At 38.3% G+C, this 15,585-nt stretch overlaps 1 protein-coding gene across 15 annotated transcripts in view; it reads left to right on the top strand.

The window, feature by feature from the left end:
• Positions 1-15,585, top strand: part of SYNE1 (spectrin repeat containing nuclear envelope protein 1) — a 494,970-nt gene that overhangs the window by 199,281 nt on the left and 280,104 nt on the right. For all 15 annotated transcript variants that reach the window (XM_040238711.1, XM_040238710.1, XM_040238708.1 and 12 more), the window contains 8 exons: positions 609-796; positions 1,196-1,319; positions 3,785-3,951; positions 6,421-6,574; positions 8,601-9,229; positions 11,360-11,539; positions 13,784-13,934; positions 14,420-14,578. In XM_040238711.1, the coding sequence (XP_040094645.1) occupies positions 609-796; positions 1,196-1,319; positions 3,785-3,951; positions 6,421-6,574; positions 8,601-9,229; positions 11,360-11,539; positions 13,784-13,934; positions 14,420-14,578 (1,752 nt within the window). The remainder of the gene's footprint in view (positions 1-608; positions 797-1,195; positions 1,320-3,784; positions 3,952-6,420; positions 6,575-8,600; positions 9,230-11,359; positions 11,540-13,783; positions 13,935-14,419; positions 14,579-15,585) is intronic.

Genomic DNA, 15,585 nt, shown 5'->3' with positions numbered 1-15,585 from the left:
TTTTTTTTTTTTTAACCTTTTGGATTTCCTAAACCAAGTTGTTTTTCTCTGTCTTGACTTTTTGACCTATAAAATGGGGAATAATGAAAGAACATACCTCTTAGGGTTCTTCTGAAGAGTAAATGACTAAATGTACGTAATGTGTATAACACAGTGCCTGCCACAATCTCAGGTACCCTAATTGTTGTTATCATGGATTCTTGATGTCAGCTATGTCAGTCATAACTTCCCATAGATATTTTAAATAAAATTACAGCATGTTGCATGTAGCTCTTGTAAATCAGGAATAGTGTTTTTAAATACTTGTGCTGTAACATGAATAACAATTTTCACATATTACCTAAATCCTAAGGGAAAGTTAAAATTATCCCAATAAACAGGGACAATTTCTTATTTGGGGAATAGTTTCTGTTCTCATCTTTGACTTCTGCATTTATGAAGTAATTGTCACTCTGTCTTGCTGAAAATCACACCCAGAGACATTTTTTAGTACCACAACTGTTTTTTGTGACATTGGGGAAATGTTTGGTGATAACTGGTCTCAAGGGAAAATATGGGTCTCCTTCCTTGTGCTGGGACTTTATTGCACTCTTTCGCCTTCGCGTCAGGATCTCTGTCAGGCCCTGGAATCGCTGACCAGCACGGTGGCTGCCCTGTCAGCCAGCGCTCGGAAGGTATCCAACAGAGACTCCTCCATCCAGGAGGCTGCAACCACGCAACGGAGCTATGAGGGTTTGCTCAGTCGGGCGAAGGAGAGACAGACAGACCTGGAGAAGCTGCTGGCCTGCTGGCAGAGGTGAGCAGCCTTCCTTCTCCCATTGGCAGCCAGGGTATCAATAGCTACTCTTTAGTGGAAAATTCTGAACTTTGAGGAATGAGAAGCGATCATCCCACATGTAAAACTCCTCAACTCATGTGCCTACCATGGGAAGACACCGATCTTCATTATAAGATGAAGTCCCCTAGTTGTGGAAAGGATGCGTGTCTGTCTTTACACACAGCACAGATATAAGCACATGGGCAAGTTCATACACAAATGCAAAAGGAGGGGTTTTGGGACTTTCACACCCAGAAAAAGACAACCAACACTGTGGTATTTATCATGGTTACTGTTGAACTCCCCGACTTCAGAAAGGTTTCGTTTTCAAGTATGATAATTTTGCAAGACTTTGTTTCTTATCTCTGCTTTCCACAGGCTAGAGAAAGAACTGTCGACCTTTTTGACTTGGTTAGAGCGGTGTGAAGCTATAGCCAGCTCACCAGAAGCCGACATTTCTGCAGACAGAGTCAAGGTGGAGAGTGAGCTTCAGTCAATACAGGCAAGTTCAAGGAAGTACGAGGGAATGAAACGCTCTTTGTCATGGCTGCATTGTAAAAACAAAATCAAGAACCAAACCCTCTCTCCAACTTAGCTTCTTGTTTTCATTGCGTGATCCTGAAGAGAAGAACAGCCCTGACCTGAAAGACAAAGTCACGGTAAACTTTGTGATGACCAGTTTCCACAGTATGCTAGAAAATCCTGTAGCATAATGTCTGGCACTGAATATAAATTATCCGGCAGGGGAGTTGAAGGAGAAGTGGGTGGAAACATAGATGAAACAAGGTTGACTCTCAGTGAGTGATTTTTTTTTTTTGGCTGCACTGAACGGCATGTGGCATCTTAGTTCCCCAGCCAGGGATCAAACTCATGCCCTCTGTAATGGAAACACAGAGTCCTAACCAGGGAAATCCCTCAATGAATAGTTTTTGAAGTTGGATAATAGCTATATCCTTTATACTTTTGTATGTGTATAGATTTGGGATAAGTTTAAAAAAAAGAGAGAGAGAGAGAGAGAAGTAATACAATGTAGAAAGAAGTCACAGTAATGATTATTTTCAAGCAAGACACCAAAAAGTGAATAAGCAAAGTACAGGAGATCGAAAGACAAAGAATTCTAGCTTATTACATCCTTTAAGAAGCCAACTTTTTAAACTTTAAAGAATCTCTCAGTATTATTGACACTACAGACAATGCTACTGATTTCTGAAGATTAATAACTTGCTTTAAGTGATGCTATCTGTGCCAGAAAGTTCAACAAGCAAAATTGCTTCAGCAAAGAGATTTATTGTGTAACAGATTTGCAGCCCAATTTTCTCCCTTCTCCTTTTATAAAACACTTAAGAAGAAATGGATTCTTTTACTTTTCATAATTTCTTCTCTAAAAATTCCATCGGCGCACATCTGTAGCTTCTGGCCTTATTCCCCCAACTTCAGATGCTCTCCTACTTTGACTTTGAGGGTTTCCGTGCTCTTGGTTCTCTTGCTTTTCTGGTTTATTAAACACAGTTTATTAATGCAGTGGTTCTGCATTAATCTCTCCAAAAGTTCCTGCTCAGAAGTCTCCGGTGACTGTCCTGTCTGGGTAATCCACAATCGACAATCTGGTGTTTATTTTCTTACAATTAGAGTGTGGGGAATTCTAAGAGGGAAAGTCATTGCTCCTGTTCATAAAATTATCTGCCCATTTCATAATATATTCTTACATGTCTCTGAATGGAAAACAGGTCTATTCAAGTTAGAGAGCTACAAAGGGGGCTGCAGGCCCACATACAGGAACTGTGTCAACTAAGCTGCTCCCTGCCCCAGTCTGAACCTTCCTTGTACATTCCAGCCTCCTGGCCTTGTGTCCTTCATCTTACTCAGATTCTGCTTTGTTATCTTTCCTGGCTTCCATAGACAGTCCTTCCTCTGATACCTTTAGCAATTTGGCTTTTATCACACTTTTAACCTCCCTACAAAGGAGAAAGAGCATCGTCTATGTGCCACGCTGCGGCTGCTGCTAAGTCACTTCAGTCGTGTCTGACTCTCTGCGACCCCATAGATGGCAGCCCACCTGGCTCCCTCTTCCCTGGGAGTCTCCAGACAAGAACACTGGAGTGGGCTGCCATTTCCTTCTCCGATGCATGAAAGTGAAAAGTGAAAGTGAAGTTGCTCAGTCGTGTCCCACTCTTCATGACCCCATGGACTGCAGCCCATCAGGCTCCTCCGTCCATGGGATTTTCCAGGCAGGAGTACTGGAGTGGTTTTATCACACATGTGACCTCGCTACAAAGGGGAAAGACCATCATCTATGTGCCACGCTACAGCTGTCCATATAGTGCTTCCTGTTCTGTTGTATGAAAATAAAATGAAGAGCCTTTAAGCTCCCTGCTTTGGCCTAATGTCATTTTTAAACCCAGAGACTCACCATGTTCCCAGTTCCTAGACTTGCACCTCTGTCATTGTTAGATATGCATTGCTTTTCCTCAGCAGGTTATTCTTTCATTCTTTTCACCTACTCGGTTTCTTTATTCTGAAGAAATTCTACAGCTTCTAAATTTGCCTAACTTAATATAACTCAGACTGTTGGAAAACTAATTCGGGTTTCAGAAGCATTTTTAACATTGCATTAAAGGTTGTGCTGTGTGTGCTCAGTTGCTGAGTCACATCCGATTCTTTGGGGCCCCGTGGACTGTAGTCCTCTGTCCATGGGATTTTCCAGGCAAGAATACTGGAGTAGGTTGCCATATCCTTCTCCAAGGGATTTTTCCCAACCCGGGGATGGAACTTTTGTCTCTGGTGTCTCCTGCATTGGCACATAGATTCTTTACCCCTGAGCCACCTGGGAAGCCTTGCATTAGAGGTTAAGTGGACCCAATTCTAAATCAAGGGATAAAAACTCTTCTTCGCCTGGTCCTAATGACCTCCATTTTGCAAGAACCAAAGCCTTAGGATGAAATCTGTAATCCGTTCTTTCTTTCTCAGGTGCTGCAAAATGAAGTTGTGTCCCAGGCTTCCATCTATAGCAACCTATTGCAACTAAAGGAATCCCTCTTCTCAGTGGCCTCCAAAGATGACGTGAAAATGATGAAACTACAATTGGAGCAGTTGGATGAGAGATGGAGAGATTTGCCCCAGATAATTAGCAAAAGGTTGGGTTTCAAACAAACTTCTCATTTTGCTCATTTTTTAAAACAGTGAGCATATAAATTAAGAAAGCTTAGTTTTGTTTACTTTTACCTAAAACCCCATTGTTTGAGCATAAAGAGAAGAAAACTAATCATCATGTATAAATCAAAGTGCTTAAAACTAGTATTTCAAATGACCCTCAATTCAAAATTTGTCTTGTAATCAAGGCAAATGAACAAATTAGTTGAACAATATTAAAGAGTGTAGGATTACTCATGTTTTAATTATTATTGCTCAAGTTGTTTATATATAGGAAAAAATGGTAAATAAAATTTTATCTCACATGATATTTCTCAACAGAGGATATGTATTTTTCCTATTTCATTCCAGTATTATAGAGAAAGGAAAATTATTATTATCATATTAAAAGGAGACAAACATGGATTAAATCTTAACTGACTGGATGGTTAACAGTTGACATCTACATATTTCTAATATGCCAGAAAACAAGTTTTTGTCTTAAATTTATATTGATTACCCATGTAATGTGGAAAAAAGCAGTTAACCTTTTTAGTCAATTTTTAATTTATTTTTTCAGCAAATATTTACTGAATTTTAATGAGTAGCATACTCTTCTGTGTGCTGAGGTTAGCAATGTAAACAGAGTTCTGCTCTTTACCTCTGTGGAACTTGTATTTTTCTGTTGTCTATTCATTCATATATTCAATTAGCAAATGTTTATTGGGTACCTGTTGAGTATGAGACAACCTATCAGACACTGAAACCATAAAAATCAGTAAAACCCAAGGGCAAGTATTTTATAGATCAGTGTGGGAATAACAAGAAACCCAAAGAGAAGGGAGCACAGGATATTACGGAAGCCAAGAGAAAGAACATTTGAATGGGTTCATGAAAGGCTGACAAAGGTTTTTGGTGCCAAACTCTTGAAAGATGAGTAACTTTCTACAAAATAGAGGAGGATCTGCCCTCCACTGGCCTCCCAGAGAAAAAGTAAAAGGATTTTACAAATGATACAAATGTATGAGAGCATTCAAAATATAATCTATGCATGTAAAGATAACATGTAGAAGATTTTGTAAGGATTAAAGCATGAAATTCTATTTAAAGAGTTGAACTTTGGATAAGCCATTGTAACAAATATATTTTTTAAAGTGTTATTCTTTTTTAATTAGTTAATTGCCTAATCTTGGTTGTGCTGGGTGTTCTTTGCTGCATGAAGGCTTTTCTCTAGTTGCAGTGAGCTGGGGCAGCTCTAGATGTGGTGAGCAGTCTTCTTATTGCTGCAGCTTCTCTTATTGTGTCTCTCGGGCTCTTGAGCTCAGGCTCCGTTAATTGTGGTGCACAGGCTTAGCTGCTTCACAGCAGATGGAATTATCTCAGACCAGGGATCAAAAGCATGTCCCCTGCATTGGCAGGCAAATTCTTATCCACTGTACCACTATGGATGTCCTAAGGTTATCCTTAATGCCAACCTTGGGCTCTGAACTCCGATCGCCTATTGTTTGTCGATCTAATTCATTCATTACGCAAGCAATGATTGATCCCTGACCCTATTCTGGGTACTTTTCTAGGTACTGAGTTTATAGCAGTAAGCAAAGCAAGACCTATGTCTTATTGGGTGAAGGGGAAGATAAATAGATCATTAATCAAAAGAATTAACAAGACCATTTCAAGTGGTGTTCAGTAATATGAAGACAACAAAATAGGATAACATGGAAGGGGCTGTAGATTGGGTGGCCAAGCAAAGCCTCTCAGGGGACTTGACATCAGATTAAGATCTGAATACTATATACAAAGCATGTTCGGGGTACTTTGGGGACAAAGTGTACAAGCAGAGGGAGCAAAAAAGGGCAGAGGCTCTTAGATAGTCATGAGCTGGGATATTGAGGAAACAGAGATGAGTGAAGCATGGGGCAGCACTGTATCAGATGAGGTCAGAGAAGTTGATTACCTGGGATCCCTTGCAGACCACAGTAAGGAGCCTTGGAGTTTTGCCTCCTTGTATGCAACAGAAAATTGCCCCCATGTTTAAGCTTGGCAGGGATGTTCTGATTATATTAAGATAATTTCTGGTTGTTACCTACAAAGTGGATGGTAGGCAGGCCATGGTGCCAGGAAAGAGGCTGGTGTGGGAGGCTGGTAGAGGCAAGAGATGAAGAGATTTAGGCCAGGGTGTAGAAAGGGAGAGAAGAGCACAGAACATATTGTGACAGGGTGCTGTCAAGATCAACACAGATCAGACGTGGTGGTAAAGACAAGGGGATGAAGAGTGACTCATAAAATCATCTGGGTGCATGGTGAGGACGTTAACTGAGATGGGGAGAGAAATGGGGCTTGAGAAGTAGAAAACGTCAAGAGTTCTGGTCTGGCCATGTGTGACAGCATTGCTTTTGCCTTTGATTAGAAACATGTCATTAATTTTTTCTGTCCAGATGCGAGGCATTTTAACGTTAACACTTTTCTGTACATAGGATTAACTTCCTTCAGTCTGTGGTTGCTGAACACCAGCAATTTGATGAACTGCTGCTTTCCTTTTCCGTCTGGATTAAGCTATTCCTCAGTGAATTACAAACTACTTCTGAGATAAGCATAGTGGACCATCAAGCAGCTCTTACACGGCACAAGGTAAAGTTTGTTAAGATTGATGAAGAATTTATTCATAAAATAGAGTTCTTGAATTATAAAGGGATGCAACATTAAAGAACACTGGCAACAATTTAACTTCTTATTAATATGCAAATGTTTTAATAATTGAGTATATGGGTCCAGGCAACATGTTATGCAGACAAATTAAACACATAAAGTCACTTCAGATAAAATAGGCAACCACCTTAAGAGACTGCTCCTTCAAAGTAGAGCAAATGATTTCTAGAGTGAATGATATGAGAATGTTCATTTTTAAGCTTCTAGTTTGCTTTGTTACACTGCTGAAAACTAATACTGAATTCTGATGCTTTAATGATAGAGTTTTTCTGAATTACCCTTTAGCTTGAAAGTTATTTAAAATTCGTGATTTATTTTCCTTATTTATAATTTATGTAAAGCAGCTGTTGAGGCATCAAAAAATAAAATATTTAATAAGATTCTGACCATCAAGCATTGGGATAGTTAGACATAAGCTATATAATAAGTTTATAACAACATTTAGTAATAAAACATTTAATATTTGTTGAGTGCTAACCCTATGCTGGGTTTGCTAATTGGTTTTACCTGGAGGAAAAGTACTTTATCGTATCTTCCTGTTACAAGACAGGGGTGCTATCTTCCTTAATGATTTACATTTCAAAGAAATGGCTCCCTCAGTCCCTGAGAAAGATATTCTGAGTTGTAAAATTGGCCAGAGGTTTTAAAAATATTTATCTCACAAAGGGGCAGAGAGGGAATTTGTACATTTTCTAGTGTAAATGCTCAAAAAAGCCCTCGAAAGTTTAGTAGTCAAGCTAAGGAGAACAGGCGTGAATGTTCATCCATTCCTATACTCCTTCCCTAGAAATTGTTGATATTAGCTCTAATTATAATTATAAATACTATAATTTGTATATAAATCTATTACTATAATATGTAAAATGTAAATATATGTGTTATATATAATAAAGCTTAGCTCTAATATATAAATATTATAATTTGCATGTAAGTGAATTATTATAATTATATAAAATGTAAATTTGAAGTGTTGGCCAAAAAGTTCATTATGGAAAAACCTGAATGAACTTTTTGGCCAACTTAATATAATGTGAATCATAGATCATAGAGCTAATTCCATAAATTAGTAATTTTAAATAAAATCTAATGAATTTATTCTAAAGTACAGCTAATTCTGTAAATCTTTTAGTTATATCCTGCATATATGTATAGGTAAATAGCTTCCCAGGTGGTGATAGTGGTAAAGAACCCACCTGCCAATGCAGGAGACCTAAAAGGCGTGGGTTCAATCCCTGGGTCAGGAGGATCCCATGGAGGAGGGCATGGCACCCACTCCAGTATTCTTGTCTGAAGAATCCCATGGAAAGAGAAATCTGGCAGGCTACAGTCCATGGGGTTGCAAAGAGTCAGATATGACTGAAGTGACTTAGCATGCAGCATGCACATATAGTTAAAAAAAAATTGAAAATTTGGATGATTTTAAAAGTATATATGTATGATGTATTTATATACATACACACATATATATTTGTTGTTTAGTTGCTAAGTCATGTAGGACTCTTTTGTGACCCCATGGACTGTAGCTCACCAGGCTCCTCTGTTCATGGTATTTCCCAGGCAAGAATACTGGAGAAGGTTGACGTTTCCTTCTCCAGGGATCTTCCCTACTCTGGGATTGAACCCATGACTCCTGCATTGACAGGCAGATTCTTTACCACTGAACTACCTGGGAAACCCATATACAATTTCTTTTAACTATTTCTGTCCATGGAGTAATTATTTTCTGCGAAATGAATTATTTTCAAATGAGAGTTGTGTTTTATGTGAAATACATAGATAAACAAAACAGGAGAAATTTTAAGAATGTTTCTACAAGATTCACCGTAGTTGACCTTTAAGTACTCTGCCATCCGTTGCATCTAAAATGTATCTTGACATCACAAATCTGTATCTGTGTGAGTTAAGCACCCTGCATCTGGGAAATCACTAACTCTCTCTGCTCTTTCAGGACCACGTTGCGGAAGTAGAGAGCAAAAAGGGCGAACTGCAGAGTCTGCAGGGTCACCTGGCAAAGCTGGGTGCCCTGGGCCGTGCCGAGGACCTTCATCTTCTCCAGGGCAAGGCCGAGGACTGCCTGCAGCTGTTTGAGGAGGCCAGCCAGGTCGTGGAGAGGCGGCAGCATGCCCTGTCCCAGCTGGCCAAATTCCTGCAGAGCCACGCCTCTCTGTCAGAGAGTCTCCACCAACTGAGGCAAACAGTGGAAGCAACCCACAGTATGAATAAGAAACAGTCTGACTTATTAGAAAGGGACCTAAACGACGCTATTCGAAATGTGAAAACACTAGAATCTGCTGCCATCAGTCTCGACGGCCTTCTTGCCAAAGCCCAGTACCATCTCAAAAGTGGAGGTTCTGAGCAGAGAACATCCTGCAGAGCTACCTCAGATCACCTCAGCGTGGAATTAGAGAGGATCCAGAACCTTCTGGGAACCAAGCAGAGTGAGGCGGATGCCCTGGCAGTATTGAAGAAGGCCTTCCGAGATCAGAAAGAGGAGCTGCTGAAAAGCATTGAGGACATTGAAGAAAGGACTGACAAAGAGAGGCTGAAAGATCTAACCCGACAAGCACTTCAACAGAGGTGAATGGCAACTGCCTGGAAGTCGGTTGCCAAGAGTTAATTCCTTTGCTTTTCATTTGATCTGGAACTAACTCTTGTGCAAAACTATAATAGTACCATGTTTAGTTACTTGTTTCTAAAATATTTCGAGGGGACTTCCCCGGTGGTCCAATGGTTAAGACTCCACACTTCCACTACAGGGGACACAGATTTGATCCCTGGTCAGGGAACTAAGATTCCCACATGCCACAGGGCTTGCATATATGTGAATGAGTGAAAGTCGCTCAGTCGTGTCTGACTTTTTGCAACCCCATGGACTGTAGCCTGACAGGCTTCTCTGTCCATGGAATTCTCCAGACAAGAATACTGGAATGGGTAGCCATTCCCTTCTCCAGAGGATCTTCCCAACCCAGGGATCGAACCCAGGTCTCTTGATTCTCATGTGGATTCTTTACTGGCTTAGCCACCGTAGGATAAAATTAATGACTATTTTAGCACTTAAGAAGTACTAAAATGTCTTTGTTTTCCTTAAGGACTTTCCTAAGAGCTATATATAAGCCATTTTGAGATCTTATTTACAATACAGTATATTGATCATACTTATTTTTAAGCAGTTTTTAGCTGATAGAAGAAGGGAATCATCTTCTTTAGCAAGAATGACAAGCTGAGGACAAAGGAAGTGAAATGGATTTGTATTTCTGGTGTTAAAATATGAGGGAATGTTTCCCAGTGGCTTCTAGCCTATGAGAAAGTACTGGAGTGAATTCATTAGTTGACAGTGAGTGATAGGAAACTGGGTAGAAAATGCGGCGAGAAATGGAAAGGAAGCCTCTGGCACTTGGTAAGTGATATGCTGCCATTTGAGATTTATATTCGTTCATTTAAAGTGGAACCAATCAGCCTGGCAGAGTGGTTCTCCCCAGTTACTTTTAACAGTTTGCCTAGAAGTGTGGAGAAGGCAGAGAAGTAGATTTAAGCAAAGTTGGTTGTTTTGTCAGGAAAGTTTAAGAGAAGCTAAGAGGTCAAAGGTGTTTTTTTACAGTAAATTTTCTAAGTAATATTTTACTGTAGGCTTCCTTGCAATCCTTTTTTTCCTTCTTACTAGAACTTCTCCCCACTCATCTCAGCATCACTTTCTCTTCCATATTTTCAGGGGGCAAAGAAACAGCAGGGATGAGTCATACCAAGACATCCGTAATTGATAAGGATTAGATTGTTTTTTTAAATTCCAGTCATACCATGCCTAGGTATTACTGGGTGACCTTGAACAAGTCTTCTTATGAAATGGAACTATTGATAATACTTGTTCCTAGCCACTTTGTTTGGGGAATTAAACGGGATAATGCACACAATCATCTCTATACCAAACTGCAAAAATTAAAAGAGTCAATGGCTGCCTCTCTGTGGCCACTTTTTACAAATACTCAAATATGAAGGACCAAAAGACCCCTTTCTATGGTAATTTTTTAAAAAAATAGGTAAAGTTTTAAAAACATACTTACCGTAGAGCTCAGTAAAACTATTTTTATTTTGAGTGAAATGACTGTGATTTTTAAATATTACTTTAATATGAATCAAACCTCACAGCATGGAAGAATTTCTTACCGATGGCCTTGTGATAAGTACTCAACTACTTTACCTCAAATGTTGGCCCTGGTCTTGAAATTTTTATATCATCAAAAGAAAATAGAAAAAGAATACAAACTTAATAGAAGTTTGAAGGTCAATGGTAAAAATGACTTCAAATGTTTTCTAAGTTACAGTCTGAATTATGCAAAATTAACTGTAAAAGCATCTTTATTCATTGATATACATAAATTGCTGTGTTAAAAGCTTTTCTAGCTATTGATATGCATGCTTTATTTATGGAAGTGAAAGTCACTCAGTTGTGCCCAACTCTTTGTGACTCCATGGACTTAGCCTGCAAGGCTCCTCTGTCCTTGAGAGAAATTCTCCAGACCAGAACACTGGAGTGGTTAACCTATCCCTTCTGCAGGGGATCTTCCCAACCCAGGGATCAAACCCAGGTCTCCTGCTCTGCAAGTGGATTCTTTACTGTCTGAGCCACCAGGGAAGCTCTTATTTACAGAAAGGAAGTAGTAGTTCAACACTTGTAGTAAACTAATAGTAAAATAACATTTTAATTTGCAGGTTGAGAGTCTTCAATCAGTTAGAAGATGAATTGAATTCTCATGAGCATGAATTATGTTGGTTGAAAGATAAAGCTAAGCAAATTGCTCAGAAAGATGTAGCCTTTGCACCTGAGGTTGACAAGGAGATAAACCGCTTAGAGGTCACCTGGGATGATACCAAGAAACTAATTCATGAAAAGTAAGTAAAAAAATTCTCAGTTTTTGTTTTTAACTTCCTATTTATTTTGTGACATTGGACCATTGCCTGTTGATTTGAGTTGGTCTGATCAAGAGTTTAATATCTTTTGCCATCTTAGATATTCGCTCTCTCTTTAATAACATTAAAAATTTAGTCCTACAGAATTTCATTGAGGAAGTTTTCTTGAGACAGCAATTACATGTGAAATTCGATACTTGGAAGTAAGAATTGTCAGCGTTTACAGAATACCAGTAGGAGAGTCTTAACCACTGATTTTCTTTTTTTGTTTTGTTATATTTGTTTATAGTTGACATATGATTTACATACAGTAAAATTCACCCTAAGTGTATACCCTTAAACTATAAGAGTTTAACAAACCTATATAGTTGTATAGATATTACAACTATCAAGTGGTAAGAGTTGCACCACCTGAAAAATGCCCTCGTGTCTCATTGTAATCAGTCCTTCCTCACTTCCAACCCCTGGCAACTGTTGATCAGACTTCTGTCTCTGTCATGTCTTCTTTCTTAGAATCACACATAAATGGATTCTTTCCAGTCTGAATGACTATAAATAAAGCATCTCTAAACATTCATGCTCACTTTTCGTGTGCACATCAGTTTTTACCACACTTGGTTAAATACCTTCTTTTACTTAGCACAAGCACATTGTGATGTGTATCCACAAAGTGCATTCTTTTTTTAAACAGCTGAATGATAGTCCATTTACTAAGTGTACTGAAGTTGATTTTTTCACCAGTTGATAGATATTTGCGATCTTCCCAGTTTGAATGACTACAAAAGCATCTGTAAACATTTATTTTTTAGGTGTACATAATTTATTATACTGTAGACTATTAATGTAGACTTTAAAAAATATAATCCTGCTGCACAAACTTTATTCTGTGTTATTAAACATTCTCTAAATTGTGATTTGGTAGAGGTTGCATGGTATTCAATTACAAGAATGTATCACAATTTATTCAGTTATTGGCCCGTTTTTAACTTTGGGGTTATTTCTAATTTTTCTCCTATTATAAATAATAGGACTTCCCTGGTGGCTCAGAGGTTAAAATGACTGCCTCCAATGCGGGAGACCCGGGTTCGATCCCTGGGTCGGGAAGATCCCCTGGAGAAGGAAATGGCAATCCACTCCAGTATTCTTGCCTGGAGAATTCCATGGACGGAGAAGCCTAGTAGGTTACAGTCCATGGGGTCGCAAAGAGTCGAACACGACTGAGCGACTTCACCTTATTATAAATAATGTTGTAGAGAATAGAATTGTATCCAAATCTTAGTGTACACCTTTTTCTTTGGAAAAATACCTGGATGAAGAATTGTTTGTTCAAAGGCATTTTAGTCTTTTAAACAAAAACTATTTCATATTTTAGCCATTCTCAGGGGACACATAGTCAATGAAAATTTGCATAATTTAAATGGAAAAGAAAATCTCATGTGAACTTTAATTATTGAGCAGTATTTTTTCTTTGTTTTGTTTTTTGTCTTTTTTTGTGGCAGGGAGGCAGGTGAGTTTTCTTCCCTACAACATATGACTATGAAGTAATTAAATAATGGAAAAAAAATTTTTTAATTGGCAGATTTTTTTTTTCCACTTTTTGGAATTATTTTATTGATGTCTGAGCTCCTTACTAGACTATAAGCTTTTTTTCAAACCTAAATATTTTTATTTCGTACTGGGGCATAGCAGATTAACAATGTTGTGATAGTCTCAGGTGAACAGCGAAGGGACTCAGCCGTACATACACATGTATCCATTCTCCCCCAACCCCCTTCCCATCCAGGCTTCCACAAAACATTGAGTAGAGTTCCATGTGATATACAATAGGTCCTTGCTGATTATCAGTTTTGAATATAGCAGTGTGTACATGATCTTCCCAAACACCCTAACTATCCCTTCCCCCAGCAACCTTAAATTCCTTTTCTGTGAGTTTCTTTCTGTTTTGTAAGTAAGTTCATTTGAAGAAAAAATTTAAAAAATTTAGCAGACTTTAATGTCTATGGCTGATGGCTGTGTGGATTCTTCATTCGTGGAGAATATTTTGGACACTAGAGTTGTCAGACTGACCAGAATGCTTTTGGCCTCAGTTCAGTAAAAATATCGTTTTCCCTTCATTCCAGCACTCATCAAAATACAGCAATGCAGTTATGTATCAGGTCAATCATAGGGAACACTTCCCAATACTGATATGTGACAATAAATGATGTATTTTCTTAATTATTACAGCCAGGGTCAATGCTGTGGACTTATTGATTTAATGAGAGAGTATCAGAATTTGAAGTCAGCCATAACAAAAGTCCTTGAAAATGCCAGCAATGTGATTGCAACCAGAAGTACTGTTAAAGATCAGGAAGACCTTAAGTGGGCTTTATCAAAGGTAATAATTCATGATGTATTTATTTTTTAGACTTTTTAGTAGATTTGTTGTTTACTCATAATGCATTCTCTTTTCGACTCTTGACAGTATATCTCAGTTCAGTTCAGTTCAGTTCAGTCACTCAGTCCATCACCAACTCCCGGAGTTCACTCAGACTCACATCCATCGAGTCAGTGATGCCATCCAGACATCTCATCCTCTGTCGTCCCCTTCTCCTCCTGCCCCCAATCCCTCCCAGCGTCAGTCTTTTCCAATGAGTATATTTAGAACTAGCTAATTCATGCTGACAAGCTCAACCTTTATTTTTTATGAATACTTATATCCTAGGATCATAGCAATTCAAGAAAATTATATATTTTTTTCATTATTATCACTGGTTTCTGCTTAAGGTCAACCACAAATTAAATTTTTTAAAGACAAATGATTCTAAATACCTGACTTATTACTGACTGTTTTATTAACTAAGGAAACATTTATGTCCACAGCATGAAGCTGCCAAGAATGAAATGTGTAATAAACAGAAGGATTTGGATAACTTTACCAGTAAAGGAAAACAGTTGCTGTCTGAGCTGAAAAAAATTCACAGTGGTGATTTCATCGTGGTGAAAACAGACCTGGAAAGCACAGTGGACAAATGGCTAGATGTAAGCTCATCCCCTGCGATTCTATGAATAGTTTGCGTGCGTGGTCATTTCAGTCATGTCCGACTCCGTGACCCTATGCACTGTAGCCCGCCAGTCTCCTCTGGCCATGGGATTTGCCAGGCAAGAATACTGGAGTGGGTTGCCATGCCTTCCTCCAGAGGATCTTTCCAACCCAGGGATTGAAGCCGGGACTCCTGCATTGCAGGCAAATTCTTTACTGCTGAGCCACTGGGGAAAGATGAATAATTTAAATATTTACATTTTTCAATCACATTTTTGGGCAAAGGATTATTTAGAAATGTAACTTTCATTGTTAACTTTCAATACTAAATTCAAAATCATGCTCTAAAGGAAAATAGTTTACATAGAATTTATACATGGTTAAAAATTTATTTGTTTGTTAAAACTTATTGGCAGATTTTCTAGAATTTCACATGATAGCTTCAGTCATAAAATATTAATAACTTTGTTTTTCTTTTACATACTCTGGGATCATGGATAAAATAGAATAATTTATAAACATCTTTCAGGATATTAAACCGTAATATAAAATAAAGTAATAAGACTGTAATTGTGCATTGGAAAACACTGGAATTTATGTCCTTGGCTTTTAGTTCTTGCTCTGTCATTTGTTAGCTGTGTGCCTGTGTTACACAAGAAGATACTTGATTTCTCTGGAGCTCTACATCTCAATTTATACATGTATTACATTGTTTTCCAGCACATAAATCCTGTGCTTCTGTTACCCTTGCCTGTTATTTTAGTATCTAGGTTCATAAGTTTAAGCTACAGTGGATTCCTTCACTTAAGCTAAATTACTGAAGTTAGATATTGATATTTGCATATTATAATGAGACAATTTAAGGACTTGGGAAAATTTTATCTGCCTACATTTTTTTAAAATGGCACTCTTAGGATTTCCTTGGTGGTCCCAGGGTTAAGACTCTGCACTTCCAATACAAGGAGCATGAGTTTTATCACTATAGAGAACTAAGATCCTGTAGGTC

The sequence above is a fragment of the Oryx dammah genome, unplaced genomic scaffold, assembly GCF_014754425.2.
Source record: "Oryx dammah isolate SB20612 unplaced genomic scaffold, SCBI_Odam_1.1 HiC_scaffold_4, whole genome shotgun sequence".
Classification (NCBI taxonomy): Eukaryota; Metazoa; Chordata; class Mammalia; order Artiodactyla; family Bovidae; genus Oryx; species Oryx dammah.
Note: the sequence above shows the minus strand (reverse complement) of the source record. Positions and strands in the feature narration are given on the sequence as shown.